The sequence below is a fragment of the Perca fluviatilis genome, chromosome 21 (genome assembly GCF_010015445.1).
Source record: "Perca fluviatilis chromosome 21, GENO_Pfluv_1.0, whole genome shotgun sequence".
NCBI classification, from domain to species: domain Eukaryota; kingdom Metazoa; phylum Chordata; class Actinopteri; order Perciformes; family Percidae; genus Perca; species Perca fluviatilis.
Window position 1 is genome coordinate 16,320,869 of NC_053132.1, and position 12,938 is coordinate 16,333,806.

A 12,938-nucleotide genomic window follows, 5' to 3' on the forward strand; every position below is an offset into this window, starting at 1 on the left:
CACAGCTTGGATGGTTCCCCTTCCCCTCCTGAGGTGGCGAACAGTTTTCCAGAAGCACTTTGGTGCCGACCGAAAGTCCTTCTCCATGTCTTCTCCAAACTTCTCCCACACCCGGCTTTGCCTCTTTCACGGCAGAGGCTGCAGCCCTTCGGCCCTTCCGGTACCCTGCAACTGCCTCCGGAGTCCTCTGGGATAACATATCCCGGAAAGACTCCTTCTTCAGTCGGACGGCTTCCCTGACCACCGGTGTCCACGGGCGGTGTCCGTCCCTGAGGCACCTAAGACCCTAAGACCACAGCTCATCGCCGCGCAGCTTCAGCAATGGAAACTTTGAACATTGTCCACTCGGGTTCAATGCCCCCAGCCTCCACAGGGATGCCGAAAGCTCCGCCGGAGGTGCGAGTTGAAAGTCCGTTGGACAGGGGCCTCCTCCAGACGTTCCCAATTTACCGGCACTACACGTTTGGGCTTACCAGGTCTGTCCAGAGTCTTCCCCACCCCTGACCCAACTCACCACCAGATGGTGATCGGTTGACAGCTCGGCCCTCTCTTCACCCGAAGTGTCCAAAACATACGGCCTCAGATCAGATGAAACGATTATAAAATCGATCATTGACCTTCGGCCTAGGGTGCTCTGGTACCAGGTACACTTATGAGCATCCCTATGTCGAACATGGTGTTCAGTAGAGACAATCCATGACTAGCACAGAAGTCCAACAACAAACAACCACTCTGGTTTAGATCAGGGGGGCCGTTCCTCCCAATCACGCCTCTCCAGGTGTCTCCATCATTGCCCGTCACGGGTTGAAGTCCCCAGCAGAACCATGGAGTCCCCACTGGCCCCCATGCAGGACTCCACTCAAGGTCTCCAAGAAGGCCGAATACACCGAACTCCTATTTGGTGCATATGCACAAAAATCAGAGTTTTCCCCCCACAACCCGCAGGCGTAGGGAGGCTGACCCTTTCGTCCACGGGGGGGAAACTCCAAAGTAGCGACGCTCAGCCGGGGCTTGTTAGTATCCCCACACCCGCCCGGCGCGGCGCACCCTGAGCAACTTCCGGAGAAGAAAAGAGTCCAACCCCTATCCGGGAGACGGTTCCAGAACCGAGACTGTGCATAGAGGTAAGCCCCACCAGATTTTAACCGGTTAGCGCTTCCCCCCCCTCCAAACCGTCCTCTTTGTTAGTTTTGTTAGTCTTTACTTAATCACTCTGTCACTCATTCACTCACTACACACCACGTCACATTTGTGCAAGCATTTTACTATAATGTCATGTAATAAATAATTTTTGAATACTTAATCTAACATACTGTTTGCTTCTTTGCTTTGTGTGCTTTTTGTAGGCTACGTCTTACAGGAGCAATGAGGAAGAATCGCATGTCTGACAAAGCCACGGACACGGAGATAAATCAATAGCCAGATCCGTCTTAAGACTGCGGGGGTGGACGCCGTGCCCGGATTCACCCAACTAATAAGCAGTAAATATACCTACAGTAGGCGCAGTGTTCACATTAGGTTACTTGGTTTTGTATTTTTTTTTGTAATTTGAATAATTAACAATGATCTTTAACCATATGCTTTTTCTCTTTTTGTGCATCTGGATTCACGTCAGATGGTTGTTCATGCTGTAGTTTTCTCTTTTGCCTTTTTAAAATAAAAAATAAAAACTATTTTGAAAATTACAAATTGCGTGGATATTTGTAAATATGAATCACAGATCCGGGCCAGATGAGCCCCAGATGTAAAATATGAGTCTGGGCCAGATCCGCACCACACGTCATGGCATTAATAACTGTACTGGGCCAATTCTGGCCCAGATCTGTCTCTGATCCGTAATTCCAACCTGTTCCGGTATTGGGCCGTTGGAACAGATGAGCCCGGCCCAGGTCCGTTTAGCGGATCTGCGCCAAATGCTAATGAAGACCTGGTCCAAATCTGGCCCAAATACATTTTGCTGTCTGGGATTGCTGTCATATAGCAACCGAGCGTCTCTAGCCAATTTCAGCTGCACAAGCTACAAAATAACTAATTAGGCGGTATTTAACTCTGTAAAGACCGTAGCGACATGCCTATAGTTAGCAGTATACAGTGCTATGTGTACGACTTCTTCATTTGGTTACAACAAAGACAAAAGTGCTTAAAATAGTAGATGTAGATAACCACAATGTTTACTACGTGTGATGCACGACATAGCCATCTTTGAAAGTTAGCTCGGGGTCCTCTCGAGTTCAGACCATGGAGACGACTTGACGAGTCGTAAATACCATATCATATATATCTATGGTAAATACGACCTCGGGGGCGTTCTTTTTGCAACTTCCGGGTCGTAACTCCGGAAAACAACTCGTAGAACGACTTCGGTGGACAAAAAGAACGCACCATAATAGCGCTACAACCAGGCAGAGCGACGAAGAAGGTAGCGAAGTTAATTAAGCTTTTGCCGTATCTGGCCGGCAAAACTCCGAACACATCTTACTTTTTAAAGAATGACTTCAGTGCCGTTCTTTTCTCAAAGAAAAGCTTCAAGGGGTGATAGAATGCAAAACCGATTTTACCCTGTCATAGTTGAATAACGACAGTTCGGTGGGTAAATAGGACATACATAGAAGCTCAAAATCCCACTGACACCCCTTTACTATGAAAATCTCATATTTTGAAACTGCCGCTGAAAACGGGCGAATCCCAACAAAGCTGAGTTGCTTACGCAAGCATCTCAAAATCCGGAACCTTAAGAGAACAGTCCATGGGTGTATTAAGAGAACGGTCACGCCCCAATATTTACATAGGCTACACAACTGACCTGAGATCAGGTAGTTTTCTGAATCTAGCTAGGTCACGCAGATCTCTGCTATTCCATTACAAAATTCACTTCTGAAACTTTTTTATGCGAGAAATCAACCATATAAAGCTCAAATATGGGCCGCTTTACGAAAAAGGATGGCTAATTGCAAATTTTCTCCGACTGTGTCGGAGTTTAGTGCCGGTGTTGGTGCTGCCTGGGTTGCTACATCACCGCCCTGACCGCAGTGTCAGAAAGCTTGTTACGCCCGCAATCTTTTACCGCAGCCCGCAGGTTCCAATAAATCTTATAATGGGTATGTGTGTTGAGTTATTTAAACAAACAATCGGGGAAATAAAGCCTCTTTGGCTGCGAGTCTCATTGTTAGAGCCGCGGTGAGATGGAGTCCATCAATGAGAGCTAGCTAGCCTCCTCCTAACTCTGACATTCACAAAAATACATTCAATTGAAATCTGAAATCGGAAAAGTGTTAGCTAAGCTTTGTAAGACCTTGAGGAACCTGTAATATTCATGCCGTGACAAAATTCAAACTGTAAATATACTTTAGTTATGCGAAAGTGAGCAAGCTGCGATATTTCCCCATTGTAATGAATGGGACATATAGCAAGCAGCTGCTCGTCCTACAAAGACGCCTGCGCGTTCATAAAAATGCCTTAAAATCAAATCCGGACACAACGGTTAGCTTTATAAGACATTGGGGAATGATGTATAAGTGGCGTGCGAAATTCAAACTGTAAATATAATTTAGTTATGGCGACAGTGTAGCTAGCTAGCGGCGCGGTATTTCCCCATTGTAATGAATGGGACATATAGCAAGCAGCTTCTGGTCCTACAAAGGCCACCGCGTTTATAAAAATGCCCGCAAAATCAAATCCGGACACAACGGTTAGCTTTATAAGACATTGGGGAATGATGTTATATAAGTGGCGTGGCGAAATTCTAACTGTAAATATAATTTAGTTATGGCGACAGTGTAGCTAGCTAGCTACGGTATTTCCCCATTGTAATGAATGGGACATATAGCAAGCAGCTGCTGGTCCTACAAAGAGGCCCCCGCGTTCATAAAAATGCCTTAAAATCAAATCCGGACACAACGGTTAGCTTTATAAGACATTGGGGAATGATGTTATATAAGTTGGTGACGAAATTCAAACTGTAAATATAATTTAGTTATGGCGACAGTGTAGCTAGCTAGCTGCGGTATTTCCCCATTGTAATGAATGGGACATATAGCAAGCAGCTGCTCGTCCTACAAAGACGCCTCCACGTTCAAAAAAATGCCTTAAAAATCAAAGTGGCGTGGACGAAATTCAAACCGTAAATATATTATAGTTATGCCGGCAGCTGGCCGCGGAGCCCGTAGTGCAGTATCCACAAAGGGTGACTTTGCCCTGGGTATGGAGCCCAGCAGGCTGCCGCTTTCGTCAGACTGTGTAGAGCTCCTAAAGTCCGCCCACGTCTTACCAAATTTGCAATTAGCCATCAAATTTTGTAAAACGGCCCATATTTCAGCTTTATATAGTTGATTTCCGCTTAAAAAGTCTCAGAAGTGAATTTGGTAATGAAACATTGCAGTGTCTGGAATATGAGATTCTGTCGCTTCTCTAATGTATGTGTATTGGGGATTCGCTCAACCAATCAGTCGCGTCTTTAATATGTGCGTATGGCAAGTCGCTCAACCAATCAGCGCGCAGCTCATCTAAATATTCATGACCATACCATATTTGGAAGAAAAGCTCTTGTTACAAATAGGGCCAAAACACAGGGATGCATAAGGGCCAATAAAATATCAACCAGGCCATTTTCAGCCCAACCAATGTTACATACCCCATTAGGAGACCATAAGGAACAGTGTGAAATACCCTATATAATCATTCTATCACCCCTTTAACTCAACGTCTTCCAGAAGACCGCTGTTCCCAGCAGTAGCAGCCATAAGCTGGCCTGACCAGAGTTTGGTTTTGACTGTTAATGGTTTTTCCACCTCCCAAACCAACGGAGTGTGCCTGGACCCCCCCCCCCGCATATAAACTAAATGTTTCAGAAGCATGCTACAGTAAATGGTACATGGCTACTACTTTATCTACATACTAGGTTTAAATAGGGTCAGAAGAAAAGGGTGAAAAGTTATTTGTACTCCTACAGCAGTGGTGTCTGTGGGAACAGTGAAGTAAAGAACAAAACACAAGCATGAATACAAAGTTACATAGGCAGCATCCATGCAGGCCATGGCTGAGTTATATTGTGAATTGACTCTGGCACACATTAAAACAAAATCTCAGTAAAAATCTGTCACCCAGATTTTTTTTTTTTTTTGCTGAAGGCATTCAAGTTTAACTAAACCAATAAGCCTGAGTTCTGTGTTGAAACGCCAGTGTGTGACATTCCTAAAGGGAGAAACTGGCAGCAGGACATGATGTGACTAGTGGTACAGAAAAGTCCATTACATTAATTTCTATACAGAGCAGAACTCATCAAATTAGTCGCTAAGTAAAAGGATTTGCAATATGCACAAGGACAGTGTTGCAAATGTCAAAGTAAATAATTGGAACAGGAGGCGACTGATGAAGAGAGAAAATATATAGTAACGGTGGTATGAAGTGTGGGGGGGGAGCCAAATAGTAAGTTACTTGTTTGAATGAGATTTTATATACATTATATAGCTGATACTATGTGCATGACTTCAGTGCTCTGCCAGCACCAATACGTTGTAATGTAATGTGCCCCCATATGAGGCCCATATTTCTCTTGAACTGTTGAAATGTCTTTCTCCTTTTTTAATGTGTATTTTGGTTGGTTAGTGGCAGACTATATAAAGACGGTATAAACTCTTAGTGTTGGCAGACATTTAATATTTTCTTAATACTGTGGAGTGGGTTGGATTGTGGGACCACGGTGTTTTTTTTTTGTTTAGCCTTTAATAGACAGGAAAGGGGGAGAGAGAGAGGGGGAAGACAAGCAGCAAATGGCCGCAGGTCGGACTCTGAGGTGCTGTGTCGAGGACTGAGCCTCTGCATATGGGCGCCTGGTCTACCAGGTGAGCTACCCAGGCGCCCATGTTTAAAATAAATTTCAGTGCAGTATTACTGCTATTAAGAGAAATGAGTGATGTGATCAAGTCTGAAAGTTTATTTAACCCCTCAAAGTAACTACAAGTAATACTGAGGACAGGACAAGACTGTACTAAATGATGTGCTCTCTGTTCATGTTACAATATATTAACATGAACAGTCCAGGAAAAGTCCTGGGGGTTTATACAGTGGTTAGTAAATGATCTGGTAGTGCTTTTGTGTTTTTAAAGTTCATCTCTTAAGAATTAAATCGATTGAAATAATTTTATTCCATCTCCTGCTCAGGCCTCTCACTGTGCTCACAGCTGTCAGTCTGGGTTTGTTTGCAGCAGCTTTAAAGCAACGTTGTCAAGTGAAGTTGTATTTCCAATGCCAACCAGCATCAAACACTCAACAGTTGGCAGAGTCCTCTGGCTGTCAATCAAACACTGAGTCAGTTCCTTGTTGGGCCAGCCTGCCTCAAACAGATGCACACATCTGGGCACGAATACACATTGCAGACATGGCTCTGTGGAGTTAGGAATGTCCTTGTTAAACAGTGGTTGCACTGTGGTCTTGAGCCCACGTTTTTTTTCCGGTACACAGAGCGACACACTAACATCCTGACCCCCTTAAACCAAACACCACCGTTACAGAAGCCATCTTCAGCATAGCTGTCTTAAAAACATTAACTGATACAACTTGGCATTGTGTCAATTCATGTCATCTGTGTTTTAAAATAGTTTGTTGTGGTGCTCAGCTTGGATTTATACTGACACTGTAGTAGGAGGTACAAGAAACTGACTATTATGTAATTATTTGTCTTGAGTCTTTTTGAAAACCACCCTGACAACGTGTATGCTACTGTGTGGGAGGTCTACATAGGCTATCAATGTGATTGTGTTCACACAAAGATTAGTAGGTAAATAAATGACGTGTCTTTTAAGCATTTCATGTCAAACTATTCAATAGTTTTTGAGACATTTCTCTCAAAACCACAAATGTGAACCTTGTGGCAGCACTAGAGGAAGTCAGGAGATCACTGAAGTCATCAGGATCAGGACAATAATTGACACAAATTCAGTCTGTTTGAGTTATTAACTCAAACATCTACAATTATTACATCAAGTATTATTCCACTCATCCCTTCAGCTGTCAGTTAACACTATAAGAGATGATGTGTAGAGAAGATGAGAAGCTGAAGGATCTGAGAAGGAATTGAAAGACGCACTTGTTACCAGGTGGTGAGTAGTTAGACATATGGTTTGTCAGTGGCAGCAGAGATGGTGAGTGACTTTGTTAAGCCAAGTATGTGAGAGGTTTGGGTGGGCTTGGAGGTGAGACATTAACCTCTCCTTGACCCCGTAAGAAGAGGATTTGGACATTAAGTGAGGAATCTATGTGAAAGACGAGATATCGTTCTCTTTTTAACTCCCTTTGGTGAGGGGCCGCTCTCACCAACTGTGTGTGTATTTGCTGCGACCATGGAGACATTATGGACTGAGAGAGGCCTAAGTGGAAGATCAGGCTCACTCAGTTTCCATCATCTCTAACTTTAAACTGGCTTCTCTGCATCTTGAAGTGATGTCATTTCTGTCAAAGTCCATTCACAAATAAAACTGAGGGTAGTCCAGACAGGTTGCATACTGAGCTTTCTATGCAGTATATGCTCTTTTGTTTTTTTTTTTTGTTAAAAAAAAAAAAAAAAAAAAAAAAAAAAAAAAAAAAAAAACCTTTTTTTTTTTTTTCTTTTTTATTTTTTTTTGTGTGTTTTTTTTTTTTTTTTTTTTTTTTTTTTTTTTTTTTTTTTTTTTTTTTTTTTTTTTTTTTTTTTTTAATATTTTAAAGCGCACTTTGTTTCCAGGTGAGCACATTTATTTGTCCCTTGCATTATTGCATGATATAAGGAAGTGTTGGCCAACATCCTGATCCAAAATATTGCATAGATTAATTAGCTGTAAGGATATATACAGTTGAAAAACCATGAGAAAGTATTTATAGTCTATAAACAATTTAAACTATGACAATGACCTGTCTTGAGAATCAATGTCCAATCTGGTGAGCTCCCTCTTTGCTTTTCTATGTTTCCCTAAAGTGTTAATGTACTGAAGTGCCCAATTATTTAGTTAGTGTGTGTGTGTGTGTGTGTGTGTGTGTGTGTGTGTGTGTGTGTGTGTGTGTGTGTGTGTGTGTGTGTGTGTGTGTGTGTGTATATATACACCTCGGGTTACTCTCCCAACAAGTGGGGGAGGATCTGGAGACCAGGAGCATCTATAAGAAGAAGGAGGGGCGCCTCAAACCAGAGTGTATATCATCCCCAAACAATCAGGGTACATTATCCACTCCAGATCATCTGCTTTACTCTCCTCATTCTCCTACTGGGTCTTAAACATTTTGGGTTTTTCCCCCTTCAGGTCCACTATGCTGGGACGACTACTTCTTCATAGTGCGGTGATCCTTTGGCTGGTGCAGACAATGCACACACTGGGTGAGTGAGGTGCAGAGGTGAAGGGTCATATCTAACATAATGTGATAACCATATTCTCATCTTAATGTTTTATAATAGATTTACAGTCATTTGTGTGGGATGTATTTTGTAAATTAACTAAATCTGCCTTTATGACTGAATGAATCAGTGTCATCAATGCAGTATGCAGTAACTGCCTTGTGTGAATGAGGAAAGTTAGCATGTTGATTGGATAATTAAGTCAAATAAACCTTCCAGTCACCATTATTGGAATGTTTCCAGAAGAAATTCAGCTGCATAGTTTTGTTTCGGGGAAGAAATGTGCGTCCTACTGCATATGTTCTGTAGAGCACTGTGGTCAGTATATGTCTGTGGTCGGTTGTAGAGAGAATGTGAAACACACGCTTTTGAGTTATGAGCTGACATATGGCAAAGGATGATGATGTTTGTTAGGTGGCACTGATAAACTGCCCTCTGCCTCTGTACATCAGCCATTATAGGTAGCCGCTGACCTGTGTGACATGATTTCCCTTCTTGCTGCTTTTCACGAAAAGCTTTCAAAAAAGGGGATTATGTCAGAAAATCAACCAATAATCCTGACATCCTGGCTTTAACTTAATGTTTTTTTTTAGAATCTGTCATTGCAGTCAATTTAATGACAGTATTATAGTGAGACAATCCTTAATTTACCAACGGCAGTACTGTCAAGTCTAAGTTTATTTTAACAATTTCCCCCGGGATAAATGGGGTTCCATACTACCTAAAGGCTGTTTCCACTGTATTTAACTGCAACATCCAAATCAATTGTGTACTATGTGTACCATTTCTGTACTAGAGCCCTCTTTTAATGATGACTTTTACCATATTACTTTTTGATTGATTTGTGATCCTTGAGGGCCAGAATTTAAAGAGGAATGATTTAAGCAGAAATCATCATGGCCAGAGAAATGATTACACTACTGTCAAAGGATGTTTGTTTTCTTCTTTAAAGACTCCCAAGCTATGTTAAAATGCACACTCCAGTCTTGTGCAGGGAAAGAGTGCAACCTGCTGAGTCCTGAAGAGTTAGAAAAGAGATGAGACAAATGTCTTTTGGGTGCTCGGGTTTGCCTGTCAAATTTCAAACGATCATGTTAAACTGAAACCTTAGCAGCACTCGTTGTATAGCTCTGACGTGTGCTCAGCCGTCCAACAACTTTTCTTGTGATGATGCGAAGCAACTATATATTCTTTTCTCTTTACGGCCGGCCTCAGTTTGTGAAATCAAAGGCAGCTTGACCTCGGCGGCAGCAGCAGTCTAAATCTAACATCCCTCTGTGAGAAGGGAAATAATGGTTTTACTGCTTGTACACAGTCACTCCATTGACATCTGTAGAGTCGAGGCTTGCTACTTCCCAAAAACTTTCATCACTACTGACTCAACCAGAGACTGGATTTATTTTTTATAAGCTTAGTGTGTAATTCTAATTTAGGGACTGTATGGAAGTTAATGGGGTGGGGAGAAGGGCTGAACCTTTTATTTCACTTTTTAAAACAGCAGGGCCCTTCAGAGCGCTATTACTATTTTCTATGAACTCTTCTCTTGAATTGGAAAAAAAAATGCAACACCCTCCTCCCAATATCTCAAATATATCTGTCATCTCGCATATACAATATGTTTAATATCAATAATTTGGGGGAAGAAAGGCAAAGCAGAAATATTTATTTTTACTATAGCCATCACTGCACACATTAGTGTTGAGTTTTAAATTGCAAAATGTCCAACCTCATGTTGAATATAATATAATCTTATCTAATCTAATCGACGAATAAAGACCTTCTAAATAAAAGTTATCAATGTCACTGAACCAATGAACCGGGTACATGCAGGTGGCAGATCTGTGGCTGCACCTTAATATTTTTGCCCCACACAATAAAATAATGATAAAATATACATCTGTGATAAATAAAAAAACATAAAATGTTTGACCTCCTCTTATAATTCAGTTAACGTCCCTGGACAAATTGAGTATCAAGCCTTTTCATCTCCTTCTTGCTGACAACATTTTGCTTTGTCCCCTTCGTATGAAAGTATTTGCTGCTTATAATGTGGCTTAATTCCTACCCTGTGGAGTAAGGATTGATACACCCAATGGATGTTGCAAAGCAAAATGTTTTTTCTTCTTGTTATGTAATAGTAACGTTACAGTAGTTTAACATATTAAGTGTGCTGTGTTTAAGGTTATGGTACTGCATCTGGAGTATCCAATGGACAGGGGCCACAACATAATGGTACATTCAAAACACTCTGTACAGTTTGTCTTCATTAAACATGAAAATGATTGTGTTTGTGGGATTTTTCACATAAGCTGAAGCTTTTGTTCTCAGCTGTCATGTCATGGTTTTTCTAGGAAAGAAACCTCTGAATGGTGGCAGACGAATGCTGATGCCATCAAAAGGTGAATTAACAGCAGATTTGTCCAGCCATTAATTCTTCTGTCCCTGAGAATATATATATATATAATTATTTTTTATTTATTTTTTAAGGTGTGGGTCAGGCATTGGGTGCACAAAATGGATACGGCGGATACCCAACAAAAGGCTTAGGTTAGTGATGTACATAAATTTGGAAATCATTAAAATCTAATGGTAAATGTATTTCCACACCATCGAGCACAAATTTAGAGCTTATTCTAACTTGTTCTCACCATACATCTCTTCTATTTAAGGCTATGGTGCAGCTGCTGGTGGGACCAATGGAGGAGGGACAAAAGGTAAGTGTTCATTCAATTTTAGCAAAATACTATCACTTATCACTCTGTAAAAACTTTAGATCTTTTGGTAATGTTTTTCCATCTTGTTTTTAAGGCTATGGAGCAACATCTGGTGTAACCAATGGACAAGGTGGTAATCCAATGTGGGCCTTTCACAGAAATGGAAGATTTGGCAGCAAATGCAGATTTTCAGCTTCTATTGTACCACTAAACCAACAAACTCAACCTATAGGCTTAAAAAGTGGATGTTAAAAGTTGTTTTTCTAATCCCTGTACTGCAGCACATTTTACTCAGTGTTTTAACGTTCTAAAAACTACTTTAAGATTCACTGTTTTCCACTAACTTTTCCCACAATCTATATGTATTGTTTTTTTAATCTAGGAGGGAATCCAGCAGTTTTACCCAATGGAAATGGTGCAAAGTCTAATGGTAGATGTTATATGCTTCTCTCCACCAGTTTGCATCTTGTTTTCAAATAATTCTAATTTAACTTAATGATTTTTGCTACAATATAGTCGTACTGTGATCTTTGTTGCAGGATATGGTGTTCAAGCCGGCCCAACCAATGGACAACAAATGAAAGGCAATGGTATAAGACACATATTCTCAATTTGGACACTCACTCACTCACTCACTCACTCACTCACTCACTCACTCACTCACTCACTCACTCACTCACTCACTCACTCACTCACTCACTCACTCCACTCACTCACTCACCCACCCTAGAAAAGGCTTAGGTTAGTGATTACAGAATGTTACATACATCTGCATGACAGACTGATCTGATTTTAGAAATACATTTGTCCAATGTTACACTCAAGCAATAGGCCAGCAGTAGATATTTATAGTGCAAATTAAACTAAATCTAACGGTAAATGTATTTCCACACCATCGAGCACAAATTTAGAGCTTATTCTAACTTGTTCTCACCATACATCTCTTCTATTTAAGGCTATGGTGCAGCTGCTGGTGGGACCAATGGAGGAGGGACAAAAGGTAAGTTCAGCCATGTGCCTGTGTTCATTCTATTTTAGCAAAATACTATCACTTATCACTCTGTAAAAACTTTAGATCTTTTGGTAATGTTTTATGGAGCAACAGCTGGTGTAACCAATGGACAAGGTGGTAATCCAATGTGGGCCTTTCACAGAAATGGAGGATTTGGCAGCAAATGCAGATTTTCAGCTTCTGTTGAACCACTAAACCAACAAACTCAACCCATAGGCTTAAGTGGATGTTAAAGAGCCCCTCTTATACTCCTTTTCAGCATCCTATTTGTACTCTCTGGGTCTACAAGAATAGGTTTACGTGCTTTGATGTTCAAAAAACATATGTTTCTCATACTGCCCATTGCTGCAGCTCCTCTGCCTGAAACACTCTGTTTGAGCTCTTGGCCCGCCTTCCTGAAAAGCCCGGTCTGCTCTGATTGGTCAGCTGTCCCACTCTGTTGTGATTGGTCAACCAAATTCAAACAAGCCACTGGGCGGGCTGTGCTTGCTTAAGTGTGAATTATACTGGCCGCAACCCAGCTAGCGCGGGCAAATGTGACGTCATGGATTCACCGTAACTATTTAAAGCCGTTATATACTAGACGCATCCAAGGTGGCGCGCGACATCGTGACGTCAAAATGATGTAATATCCGGCCGGCGCGTCCGATTTATGGCGTGCGAGCCGAGGTCTCACACGGCTGTTTTTTTTTCAGCGGCGCGCGACAAAGCGGAAACAGGAGGCCTGAATGAGTTCGCCGACAACCGGATGCCAGGACTCTCAGAGTGACTGCAATTCTCTCTGATAAACTTACTGGGTTAAGATGAGCTCTTTTATGGTGAATTAAAGGATTGATCCGATGAAGTAGGTCAT

General features: G+C 41.6%; 1 protein-coding gene across 1 annotated transcript; it reads left to right on the forward strand.

The window, feature by feature from the left end:
- The first annotated feature begins 10,697 nt into the window (after window positions 1-10,697).
- Window positions 10,698-12,379, forward strand: LOC120551629 (glycine-rich cell wall structural protein 2-like). The gene is made up of 8 exons (XM_039789127.1): window positions 10,698-10,758; window positions 10,847-10,906; window positions 11,029-11,073; window positions 11,168-11,203; window positions 11,456-11,503; window positions 11,613-11,663; window positions 12,029-12,073; window positions 12,345-12,379. Exons 1-8 carry the CDS (start codon window positions 10,698-10,700, stop codon window positions 12,377-12,379), a joined length of 381 nt encoding a protein of 126 aa, XP_039645061.1.
- The last annotated feature ends 559 nt before the right edge of the window (window positions 12,380-12,938 follow it).